The following is a 14,465-nucleotide window of genomic DNA, read 5'->3' on the forward strand; positions in this document are numbered from 1 at the left end:
ATGTATTCATTTGATACAATTTATTTTGCATTAATATAATCAAATTTTGGAAGTTCATCTGATTCTGTCTACCTTTTGAGATTCACCCTCAATATCCCACCAAAAGGCAAATGCAAATCTTAGGTCCCTCCACTTCCCAGTTTAAGTTATCTATCCTAGGGCATTACCCTAAGATAATGTGGTATGTGTAACCATTAGTAATCCATTGAACTGATGATCTCTGATTTGTTGGGACCAATTAATTTGACCAAAATATTTTTTTTTTCCAAAATGGACACTTTGCTAGAGGCTGCATAATGAATTTATCTCACAATTAATTTCAAAGTAGAACATTATAAGTTTGATTCAAATAAAGAATTGGGAATAAATGAAACTCCAGAAAAACTCAAGGTATAAATCATTCAGTACTTCATTGAGAAGGACTTCTTCTCAACTCTTCAATTTGGAGTTGGTCAAGCAAATCTGGACAGATGTTATTAAATCTATATTTGAGAAGTGGACAAAATTTTGTGGACAAAATACCCCTTCCATTGTTAGAACAATCCTTTGTATGGCACAAGTGTCTGGTGGGTGAGCTTTGCTGCACTGCAGTATCTCACAATGTATGGGAGTAGTCCTGTTCTAGAGCAATTCAGAAAACTAATACAGCAGTTGATAAATAAATAAAGATCTGGCTGCCTAGTACTCATCATTGCACCAGATTCAATTTATTTGTTTAAATAGGTATCTATATCAGTGTTATCCTTCTGAAATCACAAGTAATGCCATACACAAAGATGCAGGTATTGATTCATAGCTAGAGAGATTCATAGCTAGAGAGATGCTAGATCTCCCTGTAGAAATCAAGCTATTCTTTGCAAATTGGAATTGTATTTGAAGAATCTCCAAACAGGCACAAATTTCTGGACTTGTGCTGTAGAAATAATACATCAAGGTACAGAGTAATGTTTCACCAAATTTCACCCCCAATAAGGTTTCTAATACTTTTTATCACAACCATGTTGCCTTTCTGAATTATTCTGAATTATTTGGATTCTTGAAATAGCAGAAATGGAAAAACAAACAGTCTGTGTCTGGATAAAAGAACTGGAATAATCTTTTATACTTCATTTTTAGAGAAATAATTATTATTCGTAATGCACTGGAATTTATATATTATATTTTCTTCACAGAGAAATCTTTTTTTGTAATTACATATAGAACTTTTTAAAAATTACATATGTGGCAATCCCTGAACAGTTAAAGTTTGTTTATTCAAAACAAAACTGGCAGACTGACAGAACTAATCATGGTTTTGACACATAACAGATAAAATTAGGTGTAAATATATTTTACTACACAACTTTCATTTTGCATATTTCTCCTCCCTAGATACCTTTTTAAATTTAGTTAGTACTAACTAATTAGTACAACATAGTGCAACAGCATTATATACAAAAATCATTAAAGGATCAACATCCTTTAGCCTGGTGGCTCAGCAGATTAAAAGCATTGTGATTAACACCAGCTGTCTGCAATTACTGTAAGTTCGAATCTCATCAGGCTCAAGGTTGACTCAGCCTTTCATCCTTTCTAAGGTAGGTAAAATGAGGACCCGTTTGTGGGGGCAATAAGCTGACTTTGTATAAATATACAAAAGTATGAAGGCTATTGCTTAACGCATTGTAAGCCGCCCTGAGTCTCTGGAGAAGGGCGGCATATAAATCAAATTTTTTTTAAAAAAACATAAACATTTACTTTGATAAATATAAGAATAAAAAGGAGAAGGGACAGGGGCTGGGTAGGCCTGGGAACCATTTTATAAACAGAACAAATTGATCAAAAGTCTTCCTCCTTACCTTTTCTTGAAAAAAAGATTCACTCAAATGTTGACAGTCAAGACTTATCATACATATGTTTTTTAAAGAACAAAGAGATCTATGATTATGCTATTATTATATTCAGCCAGAGAACCAATCTTAATGATGTGTAGAATTCTGCACCAGCCATTCATTACGTATGAAAAAAAAACTTTCTTCGGTATTTGCTGTCATTAAAGAAAAATATATGCTAATAATCACTACAAGTACAAAAAGGGGATATGATTTTCCAGGGTTTAATAATTGTTTCCTGTTTTATATTTCACTTTGAGCAGATCCAGAATTACTAACACACAAATATCCTTAATGAAAAACACATTGGGCGCAATCCAATGTAAACATTTCTTGCACAGATCTTATTAATATTAAGGAAATTGTTCAAGAGTAGGATCAACAGAATCTTTAAGCCCAAGGCAAAGTGACAGGCAATTCAGTTTAAAAAAACACAGCCCTTTAGGAGTCTCTTCCATTTGAGTTCGTGCTTGAATGCTCTGTCACTTTAAGAGTTTGTGAAGAACTTGGTTTCCCTCTGCCTGCCCAGCCACTGGTTTTGATCAGATCCCACAATTTATTTGCTAACACTCACCTTCCTCTAGGCAGTTCCCCTCTAATTTTCCCATTTGGCAGGCAACTTTTGATGGTCCATTTACATTTGATTCAGGGTTCAAGGTTTTAAGAGAGCTCTTGGAGAAAACAAAGAAATGTCTTAAATGCTCTTAGAGTTGATGATAGTAATAAAATCAGGTTTGCTAATTTTTGGCATAGCACTACAAAAGGGACAAATTCCTTAAAACACCAACTCTATCCAAAAATGATCCAAACATAACCTGCTGAACATCATAGGGTGTTTTTCCAGAGTCTAACATATTTTAGAATAGGTTGATGTATTGTCTCTCTTTTCAGGAATTTCTCTTTTGAACTCATTTTCTTAATGAGGGGAAGCAAGTGCTCACCCATATCCTGTACTACTAAAAAAAGCTACCGTTGCCGTTTTCATTTCTTCAGAGCTCCTCTTCAAGAAAATTGACTGATAAATACAGTTGCATGGCCGCTGATACATTAGCATGATACAAAGCTCAACAACACATCTTTCTGCAAATATGAATGCATGCTGTTTATGCATTCAAAATAAACAATTATCACTGCAGGTGCAAAACTCCCTTCCAGTCAGTAATTTGCAACACCTTTGGTGGAAATAGTAGCTTCACAATATTGTTTGTAGCCAGTTGAGCCTTTGGAATTTTCTTCCCTCAGAGGTCTTCCAGCTCAAAAATAGACCTCCTGTATGCAGTGAAATCCCCCCCCCCCATTTTTGATAATATTCTGAGGCTGTGTAGGCCAGTCTGAAACATTTATTTTTCTTTTCTGTCAATACTTCATGGTCAATTTGAGATATACCATCGTTTGATTTGCCTTCTTGCTGAAATAGCCAGCTTGTTGTCAACTTCAGTTTCTTCACTGACTGTGGGACATTAGGCTGTCTAGGATATGTTGGTATTTAGTTGAATCCCCCTCCCAGCATTTTCTATGGCAATGGCTGTCACACATTACCAAAGCATAATGGAGCCATTTTCATCCACCTTTCCCCCCAACCCCCAAAGTGTATCTTGTGCAATTGTAGCCAAATCAGTTATGGTTTTGTCAGTCCAAGGAACTTTGCTTGAAAACATTCCAGGCTTATAAAGTTTTCTGTTGCATATTTTGTTGATGGTTCTTACAATGAAGTCAGAGAAAGTGTTTCCTTCACTCATGCAGATTATTGTGGAATCAGCAACATTGTGATGTGGAACTGTAAACAGCTACCCCAATGGCATCTAGAATTATACTGTCATCTGCAGTGATCTATAGATTCTGTGTTGCAGATTTGATCATGTCCCAGGCAGTTCCAGAAGAGATTTTTCTTGGACTTTCACTTCACACCTTGTTTTGCTTTCAAGTATTGCATGCAAATTTCCATTTCCTTACAATGTTTTTCACTGGAAAAAAAAATAATTGGAAGTATTTAGATAATTTTTTAATGCTTTCCCCTGCTTTGTTAGTCTAGACTTTGTTTAACAACTTAACTTGAAAGAAAAAAATACAATAGCATTTGAATCAATTGAAAAGAACCATCCACAATTCCTAATTTAGGAATGCAATGTAACATCACAACATCCATTCTAGAATTTTCATGACAATTGTCCCTTGGTCTTTTGTATTTAAATATAATGGATGGATCCAATTAAAATATTCAATTGATAAAATTGTTTCTTTCAGCAGAACAATAGGGAACAATTCTATCTTCTCCTAGAAGAAGGAAATGTTGAAAGTTATTATAACTTCAGATGGGAAGTGAAAGTACTCTCATGTTTCAAATGTGCCTCTGAAATCCCCTTCTTCTGGTTTCTGTATGTTTTTCACCACAATGTCTAATTTTATCCTATACATTTTCCCATGTGGGGTTGACCTGTTTGACCAGAAAAAAAGCCACATTTTCCCATGTGGGGTTGACGTGTTTATGGAAAAAAGCCACACATATGACAATGGATGACATAATTAGCAATTTATAACAGGGTGGATTTGATTTAAATTGAGTTGATTTAAATCACAATTTAAATCATGATTTAAATCACTAGTAAAAAGGCTTGATTTAAATCAACTCGATTTAAATCATAATTTTTAAAGAGCAACTGTCATCTCTGCTACTCCTTTTTCCCACTGTTGACTCACCGATAGTCCCAGTGTTGCAGAATATACAGCCTCATGCTACATAACTTTACATTACTATTGTAATGCTCTCTACATGGGGCTCCCCTTGAAGGGCACCCGGAGGCTCCAACTGGTGCAGAGTGCGGCCGCGCGGGTGGTAATGGGAGCGGCATGGCGCTCCCATGTAACACCTCTCCTGCGCGAGCTGCACTGGCTCCCGGTGGTCTTCCGGGTGCGCTTCAAGGTTTTGGTTACCACCTTTAAAGTGCTCCATGGCTTAGGACCTGGTTATCTACGGGACCGCCTACTACCACCAATAGCCTCCCACCGGTGAGTACGCTCTCATAGAGAGGGACTCCTCCGGGTGCCGTCAGCCAAACAGTGTTGACTGGCGGCCCCTAGGGGGAGAGCCTTCTCTGTGGGGGCACCTACCATCTGGAATGAGCTCCCCCCGGAGATACGGAGGATCCCGGATCTGTGCACCTTCCACCGCGCTGTGAAGACCTTTTTATTCCATCAGGCGGGCTTGGCCTAATCTCTTCCCTTTTTTAAATATGTAAATTTTAATCTGTTTTTAAATTATTGGGGTGTTTTAATTTGTCTGGGCCAAAATGATTTAATTTGATTTTATCTGGTTTTTAAATTTTTTGTATCTATGTATTTTATTGTTGGCTGTTCACCGCCCTGAGTCCTTCGGGAGTAGGGCGGTATACAAATCAAATAAACTAAACTAAACTAAACTAAACTAAACTAAACTAAACTAAACTAAACTAAACTAAACTAAACTAAACTAAGCTCCATTTCATGCTGAATAAACTAAATTATTTATGTATCTTAAATAAAAAACTATCTTACGATAGATTTTTACCCCAAAAGTTTTTTATTAAAATAAATTCGATAAAAATCAAAAAAATCCGATTTAAATAAAAACATCTGATTTAAATAAAAAAAATCTGATTTTTTTATTTTTTAAAAAAAATCATTGATCTTTATCCACCCTGATTTATAATATTATGTATTTATTCTATAACTCCTATAACTTGCTTTAATTTGAAAGGTTTCTCTTTTCCCTCTTCCTTCTCTTTTAGTCAACCACCTGCATCTCCCAGCACACAGGAAGCTATCCAAGGAATGTTATCAATGGCAAATCTCCAATCTTCAGACTCTTGCCTACAGCCTTCATGGGGCACCAATCAAGCTAAGAATAATGCCATCTCTGCCACCAACTCCAAAAAATCTGGAAGCAGCAATAGCAAAAATGCAGGCAAACGATTGTTGAAAAAGACTGCAAAAAACAACATTGATATTGAAGATTATGATGAAGACCAGGATCACTTAGATGCTTGTTTTAAAGATTCTGATTATGGTATGAAAATCCTACTTAAGTTCTCCCATGGATAGTAATCATAGAAAGGCAGTGAAATTTCCGAAGATAGCTCTTCTGAAGCTGAAAAGAGTAGCACCCTGTTTCTTTGTCAAAGTTCCTGAAGCAGAGGCCCAAATATTTGCCGGTGGTTTGACCTGCACAGCTGATACAAAGTGAACATCACATGCTTTCTCTTTGTGACATAGGGGGAGTTTGCTACAAATTTTTCAGCTGAGAGATTTCAAAATTTCAAAATAAGACTAGCAAAAACTTATGTTTGAATGTGTGTTGAGGCTTATGATACATGGGTTGATTGAAGGCAAGTGTGTAGACAAATCTCTCAGTGTTACTCTTCATCATCCTATCAATTAATACTTTCTCTTCCTGCTTCCAGTTCATTCTGTATCATATTTTACAAATTTTAAAAGCAGCTTATGTTGCAGCATGCCAGTTCAATTCTGGGGTAAGGAGGAGAAAAGGGGAAAGTTGTGTACTACCTTTTAAAATTAATGATGGAGTGATTCAAAGCACTTATTAGTGCTTCATCAAAGTTAGAATAACTTTATTTTTAATGGAATGGTAATAGGAGAAGGTGGGGCACAATGGCTCAATGGTTAAGGACACTGAGCTTGTCAGCTGGAAAACTGACAGCCCAAGTTCAAGACCGAGCTCCCATTACTTGCCCCACCTCCTGTCCAACTATTAGTTTGAAAACATGCAAATACAAAAGTAGATAAATAGGTAGCACTTTGGTGGAAAGGTAACCAATATATAGCATATAGACTATATGGCCAGCATATAGTCATGCTGGCCACATGACCATGGAAACAGACAATGCTGGCTGCCTCAGCTAATCAACAGAGATGAGCACCACCCCATAGAGTTGAAAATGAGTGGACGGGGAAACCTTTATCTTTACCTCTAACAGTAGAAGGAGAACCAGTTTGGTGTAATGATTAAGGCACCGGTCTAGAACATGGGACACTGTGAATTTTAGCCTCCCTTTAGGTATAAAAGAAAGTAGGGTGACTTTGGGCCAGTCATTCTCTCAATCTTAGGAAAAAGGTCATAGCAAGTCACTTCTGAAAATATTGTCAAGAAAACTGTACAGACTAGTTCAGGCAATCACCAGGAGTCAAGACTGACTTAAAGGCAGCAAAAAATAAACTAAAAAAGTGACAATTTGAATATATATAAAATAATTAGCTAGGCAGGCAGGCAGGCAGGCAGGCAGGCAGGCAGAAAGACAGTATTATTTAGCTTCTAATAAATATATAGATATTAGGGACATGCACAACGTGCACAACATTGCATTAAAATAGCTGCCCTTGGTACAACTCCTTAAAAAGATGTAATTTCTGCTTTCCGTATCTGATGCGATGAATATATACATATTGAAATTCTCTTAAATTAAATGAAAACGTGACTCTTCATTATACAGATTTGACAAAACATAAACAGATGTTAAAATTACATTACCTGAAGACATATCACTCAAGTTAAATTAACTTTAAAACTCGGCAAATGTGTAATATAGAGACACGCTCTAAATGTGACATTCTGAAAGAAGAGAAGTTTGTTCTGGGGAGATCAACATTCTTGCTAATTATGTATTTACGCTACCACTTAATAGGTTTGCTTTGTTGTAAGATGGTTAGTCCACCAAGATTCCATTAGTGCCACATCTGGTCAGCACATTTTCATTCAGTGGTTAAACTGATGCAATTACTTCTGGTGTATAAACATTATTGGCCTAACAGAAGAAATGAAAACAAAGTCTCCATTTTGGATAGGTTATTTGGTTAACTTGGATTTATTTCAAACTTTAATGCAATTTAGACTTGAAACTGGGAAATACTGAATGGAAAAGAGAAATGTCCCTACAAAGTAAAAATGTAGTATTAGGGAGCATTGTTGTGGAGAAGGTGGCACACACACACATGTAGGCCTCACTTAGCAACCACAACTGAAACCAGCAATTCTGTTGCTAAGTGCCTCAATTGCAAAGTAGAAAAATCACATGACCATGACAGACTTACAATTTAATTTAATTTAATTTAATTTAATTTAATTTAATTTAATTTAATTTAATTTAATTTAATTTAATTTAATTTAATTATTTAATTATAATTTAATTTAATTTAATTTAATTTAATTATTTAATTTAATTTAATTTAATTATTTAATTTAATTTAATTTAATTATTTAATTTAATTTAATTTAATTATTTAATTTAATTTAATTTATATGCCGCCCCTCTCCAAAGACTCAGGGCTGCTCACAATACATTTTAAAAAATCATTATAAAAAACATTTAAAAATTAAAAACATTAAAAACATTAAAAACTCATTCACGCCATTCATGGCCAGATCTCGCCAGATCACAAGAGCGAGATCAACGGCCCCAGGCCTGCCGGAAAAGCCAGGTCTTCACTGCTTTTCGGAAGGCCAATAGGGTGGGGATGGTCCGGACCTCAGGAGGTAACTGGTTCCAGACAGCTGGGGCAGCCACAGAGAAGGCTGCCCATGTAACTTCCCTTTAGGTTATTAAGTGAGTTACCACACTTGTAAAGTGAAACATCATGTGTCTCTGACTTGTATTTAACATCCACCTTGTCCATTAATACTGCTTGTGACCAACTGGTTGGAAAACACTCAAATGATCAACATGGTCATAAATGGACATAGGTTGACAAGTGCCCAAATGGCAATCACATGACCATGGGGCACTGTGATGATCATAAATACAAGGACTGGTTGCAAAGGGGTTTTTTTTTTTACATTGCTGTAACTTCAGATAGTTCCTAAACAAGGCAGTCAGTAAGCAAAGGCTACTTATAAAACACATATACATACACACACTTATACACACCTACACACACACATAGGTAGTTTTAAACGTCATTCGTTTAGGGACCATTTGAAGTTACAATGCAACTAAAGAAAGTGACTTATGACCAATCCTTGTACTTACAATTGTTTCAATGTCCCAATGGTCACTTGATCATGATCAGGTGCTTGGCAACCAGCTCACATTTATGATGGTTGCAGCATCCCATGATCACATGACCACCATTTATGACCTTTTCATCTAGTTTCTGACAAACAAAATCAATGGGGAAGCCAAACTGCAGGTCCCAAATGTAGTCCTAAATGGAGGAATCTCTCTCCCTCCCTCCCTCCCCCCCCCTCTCTCTTTCTCTCTTTCTTTCTCTCTCTCTCCCTCTGTCTCTCTCTCCACACACTCTCTCTCTCCTCTCTCTCCCCCGTCTCTCTCTCTCTCTCTCTCTCTCTCTCTCTCTCTCTCTCTCTCTCTCTCTCTCTCTCTTTCTCTCTCTCTCTCTCTCCACGTGCATGTATAGGGGCAATGTGCAGTAGGATTAATGTTTTTGTCCTTGTAATGGAAAATTTTCCTTTCTGTTTGTTTTTCTTTTTCATGTAGTATTATGGTCCACTTACATATTTGTAACTATAAATAAGAGACAGTTTAAAGTTTTTAAAATTCAGCAAAAAATATTTTTGAAAAAGTTTAAGAACATAAATCACATTGGTCTCTATCTCCTTCCTACTGAACTTTGTCTCATCCTGGGTTATTACCTGAGTAGACTTATTCTGCTGTTTTTCCAACTTGGGAGACAACCCAGCTGCGAAACATAGAAGAGGCAGGAAAAAGCTTCACTCTGCCAGTAGCTAAATCTGTGGCTGCTTCAGGTTCATAGCATGGAAAAGCCAAAGTCAGTTATGCAGCCGAATTGTTTTATGAAAATTGAGACATGGGTCCATTTTCTACAAGCATGACAGGGTTGCCCTAATTTTTTAATGCCATACCAGACTCTTATTTTTATTTCTTTTTCATGGTTTAGTTTATCCCTCCCTTGAATCAGATGAAGATAATCCAGTGTTCAAATCTCGATCAAAAAAGAGGAAAAGTTCCGATGACGCACCATACAGCCCCACAGGTAATTTTTTAAAAATATATTTTTTTATTTTTACTATATAAAGAAAGAGCAATAGTTTCAATATCTATATAAACAAGTGTTTTACAGTTAATTTGAGCAATGGTCATCATCACAATAGTAATAATCTTCATTAGTAGTGATCATATAATAACAGTATTTTCTCAACATAATATTAATACTTATTAATTGTTAATAAGTAACAATTATTACCACAGGTAATATTTTTGATATTTTAAATGCAAACTCATACAGGACAAAAACTTGATTGATTCCAGTGATATGTGTACATGGCATACATTGAACTACAATCAAATAAACTTTAATATGGAAAATATCTTGATCCGAGTAGCTTGTCCTTGCCTGTTAGTACCCAATTTGTTTTCTTTTAATATTACAATTTAATATTACAATTTAATTTATTGAATATTACCTTTTAATATTACAAAAGACAAAGATAGAGAGAAGAGAACTGCACATCATGATTATTTTAAGGATTGGATTTTGGAGGTCAGAACCATAGTATTCTTGAAGAACTTCTACAAAGTTTTCTTGGATCCAATTAAGATCTTCTCAAACCAATTTTGTATTTTGTGCACAAATCATATAATGGCACTGCTTTTACATTTTTTTTGAATATTCTGAGACGTTTTGGGGCAAATATTCCAAATGCTTTGAAACACTGAGAATGAAAATTGTACCCGGGACCCAATTAGTTCTCTCTCCTGGGGGGTTGGGTTGGGGGGGAAATTGTGGGAATCATGGTAAAGTTTGCTTTAATTACAAGAAGTTAATAATATGATCATAGAAATATGTTTAATAAATCTAGGTTTAACAATGTATGGGAGTCCAGCCTATATATTTATGGAAATAGCACTTAGACTTATATATATTGCCCCACAGTGCTTTATAGCCCTCTCTAAGTGGTTTACAGAGTCAGCATTTGCCCCTAACAATCTGGGTCCTCATTTACCAATCTCGGAAGGGTGAGAGTCCACCTTGAGCCCCATCAGGATCGAACTCCAGACTGTGGATAGAGTTAGCCTGCAATACTGCATTCTAACTAGTGCGCCACCAGGGCTCAGGGTTTATTTTTTGTATTACAGGGTTTGTATTTGTTTCTTTGTAGTGCCTGAAATAGTTATATTCCTGACATTAGCAATATTTGTGGATTGTATATGCACTCCATTACCTGTTAGCTTTACTGTCCATTTTTTCTTCTGCATTTAGCAAGAGTTGGTCCATCAGTACCACGGCAGGACAGACCAGTCCGAGAAGGTACAAGAGTTGCTTCTATTGAGACTGGACTGGCAGCAGCTGCTGCCAAATTATCTCAGCAGGTGAGCTTTCCAAACAGGGCCCAGCCATCGCTTTCCCAGAATGTTGCTTTTGGGGAACATTTCATGGAACATTGTTGTCCGTGAACAAATTACTAATGAGAAGATTTATCAAAGGAGGCCCTGCTTTTGGTCTAAAGAATTATTCTATTCTACAATCCTCAGAGTTATATGGAAAACCAGCCAATGCTGAACGTTGTCCTTCTAAATCATTTTGAGAAATGTGCTTGGAATGCCATGTTAGTCTCTCAAATGGAAGGACTTTTTGGAATTGATATTGACTTCACCTCCTAAAGGATAATGCAGATACCTGAAGGCAGCCCCTGATCTGCTGCTTCCCTTGCCACTCTGCCTCTGTTGCCATTTGGCCCTCCTTTTCTCCGCACAGTCCCTCTATTCACTGCTTCTCCAATGAGGCAGCTTACTGCACACACTTACTCTCCAAGTGGCCACCCTAGAAGTGTCCTTCTGAACTGTCTTCAGCCCAGTTCAGATAAACATGCCAACCCCATCACAGTGCATTGATCTAATGCACCTATTAGAGGACTACATATAGGGCAGCAAAGTAAATTTCGGATTGCTGCAAACCTTAGTCCCAAAGGTTATTTTTGTCCAAAAGGCAATTGGACTATCTTGGTTTTTTTTTCTGCTGAATCAGTTTCTGAAGTTGTATCAATTGATTTAAGGAGTTATGGTCAATAAAGGTCCATAAATGGTATCCTTTCAGAAACCAGTTCTGCACTTTTTTTGTGTGATATCATTGTTTCACATCACTTCTCAATGAAGTCCATAGCTTTCTGGCTTGATTTGTTTTTTTATTAAAAGTGTAGCAGCTGTCTAGTAAGATATTTCATAATATGCATGACATCTAAAAGCTAAATACTGCATTTCATTTCTTAATATTCGTCAGTATTTTTTCCTGTTATCACAAAGGAATTGCATGATTTCTAAAAAATATAAAACAGTTCTAATCATTAATATGTTTTCAGCAACCTTAAATTACTTACAGAGATACAACACACACAATTCATGGAAAAAACTTACACAACAGGCAAATATCAATGGAGCATTTTTAGGATCAACACCCATGAATGGTTCTGGAAAATCAAATTATTGACAAATAATTTGGTGTGAGATTAGAAAATCAGCCTCTCATCTATTTTTTAAAAAAATCTTCAATTATGCCTCTTGGTCTGCATTTTTCCCAATGCTCATCACATTTCTTGCATACATTGTTTGAGTAGGTGTCAGTTACAAAGAATCAGGGCCATATTTTACTTCGCAGTTCAGAAGATTTATTGCGTAAGCCTATACACAAGAATCTAGTCAATATTCAGTATTAAATTAGCACCAGATAAGGCTCAACAGAATTCAAGAGGGGTTTGACCAGTGGTAAGATCCAAATTTTTTTACTACCGGTTCTGTGGGTGTGGCTTGGTGGGCCTGGCTTGGTGGGCATGGCAGGGGAAGGATACTGCAAAATCTCCATTCCCACCCCACTCTGGACTCAACCAGAGGGGGTATTTGCTGTTTCATCGAACTACTCAAAATTTCCGCTACTGGTTCTCCAGAACCTGTCAGAACCTGCTGGATTTCACCCCTGATCTGACTTATAGTTTCTGGGAATGTAAGGACTCTAGGCTAATGATTTGTTTAACTCTGACCCCAGCGCTGCCTGATCTTCTCCTACCTCAGGACACTGTCCTTAATGACTATTTATCACTTTTGAAAGCTAATGATTGTTATTTCTCTCTCCCCCTCCCCTTCCCTTATCATGTGAAAGGAGGAGCAAAAGGGCAAGAAGAAAAAGAATACCAAAAAGAAACTATCTCCCAACAATGCCAATAAAATCCCTCAGGAAGGCAGCTCTCCTGAACCTCGGCTGGAGTGCCACAGCAGTAGTTTAGCAGACCATGAGTACACAGCTGGTGCCAGCACACTTGGGGTGGCCCAAATGAACAGAGGCCCTCAGCCCATGGCCCCGGGAGTTTTCCTTACACAGCGGAGAGCCTCATCATCATCACAGAATAATGCAGCTGCCAAAGGTACTTTCCATAGATTTGTCTCAAGAATGGTGTAAGATTTGCTCAGCCAATCAAAGGTTTTTTTGGTGAGGCTCAAAATTATTTATTCATTCATTTGTGTATCTGTTTGTTTGTTTATTTGTTTGTTATTTACCTTTTTATAAAATTTATTGGCCACCCATCTTAACATAGAGTAACTTTGGGCGGCTTACATATCTCAACATGTCTTTCCTTATTATCCTATTTTATTTTATTATTTATTTTCTTTAAATTGAAAGCACAATCAAGAAAAAAGAAAAAAAATGGAAGAGATTTACAAGCAACATCAAATGGAATAACTTTCAAAGTTGCATTGGATTAATGCTGCATATAAATATGTTTTTCTATCAATGAAGCACTTAAAAATCATTGTTAATATGAAATCCATATTCAGTAATTAACGGAGGCAAGCGGTATAATAAGAGTCATCAGAATAAATAATTAACAGTGAATTTCTATCTTATCCAAGATCTCTATTATAAAAAAGTGTAATATTCATATTGAAAAAAAAGCAGCTTTGAGACAACCATGACCTGGATAACTGAGAATCTTCATAGACATTTGTAATATTTATAGTAAATAATATTTATCTTTCATGAGTATTCTCATTGTTATGTATTAATTGTCATGCTTAACTTATGAATCCATTTAATTATACAATCTTTGACATGTTTAATTTTTGAGTCGCATTTCCATAATAATTTACTCAGTGTTCTGAATTTTGTTGAAAGTTTTTCAAATTCAACTAAGTTTCTAAATGGTCCACCTTAGTTTTGCAATTTGTTTTGAACTGCACTACTAAATATATTGAATATATATGAATATATTAAAACCAATGAGGCATTTTTGATCAGTCTAAGGGAGAATTTTGAAAGATTTCACCTTTTCTTTAGTTAGGCATTCATTCAAACAAATTTATATAATTTAGATGTATAAAATTGATTAAAATTTCATCAATCAATGTTTTCTGTATTTTTTTAAATAAATTCCCAAGTACTCAATAAGGTTAATAGTGATGTTAAAACCCTGGTACTTGTTATAAATATTACTTTTCCAATTCAGATACCTTCCAAGTAATAATTTGAATCTTAATAATATGATATGTTCTTCACATTTGTCTGAAAATTAGTACTTCAGATATTTTGAGGTTCACCTTCACTAAGGAATGTCTCCATGCCATGCTGAGTGCTACATTC

The 14,465-nt window shown here is 36.0% G+C and overlaps 1 protein-coding gene across 1 annotated transcript in view; it reads left to right on the top strand.

Annotated features, from left to right (window-relative positions):
• Positions 1 to 14,465, top strand: part of PHF2 (PHD finger protein 2) — a 137,354-nt gene that overhangs the window by 120,243 nt on the left and 2,646 nt on the right. The window contains exons 18-21 of the mRNA XM_070936981.1: positions 5,636 to 5,913; positions 9,777 to 9,872; positions 11,100 to 11,209; positions 12,990 to 13,251. Coding sequence (XP_070793082.1) covers positions 5,636 to 5,913; positions 9,777 to 9,872; positions 11,100 to 11,209; positions 12,990 to 13,251 — 746 coding nt within the window. The remainder of the gene's footprint in view (positions 1 to 5,635; positions 5,914 to 9,776; positions 9,873 to 11,099; positions 11,210 to 12,989; positions 13,252 to 14,465) is intronic.

Source organism: Pituophis catenifer, unplaced genomic scaffold (assembly GCF_029215685.1).
Source record: "Pituophis catenifer annectens isolate HBS135680 unplaced genomic scaffold, rPitCat1.0.hap2 SCAF_2, whole genome shotgun sequence".
Lineage (NCBI taxonomy): Eukaryota > Metazoa > Chordata > Lepidosauria > Squamata > Colubridae > Pituophis > Pituophis catenifer.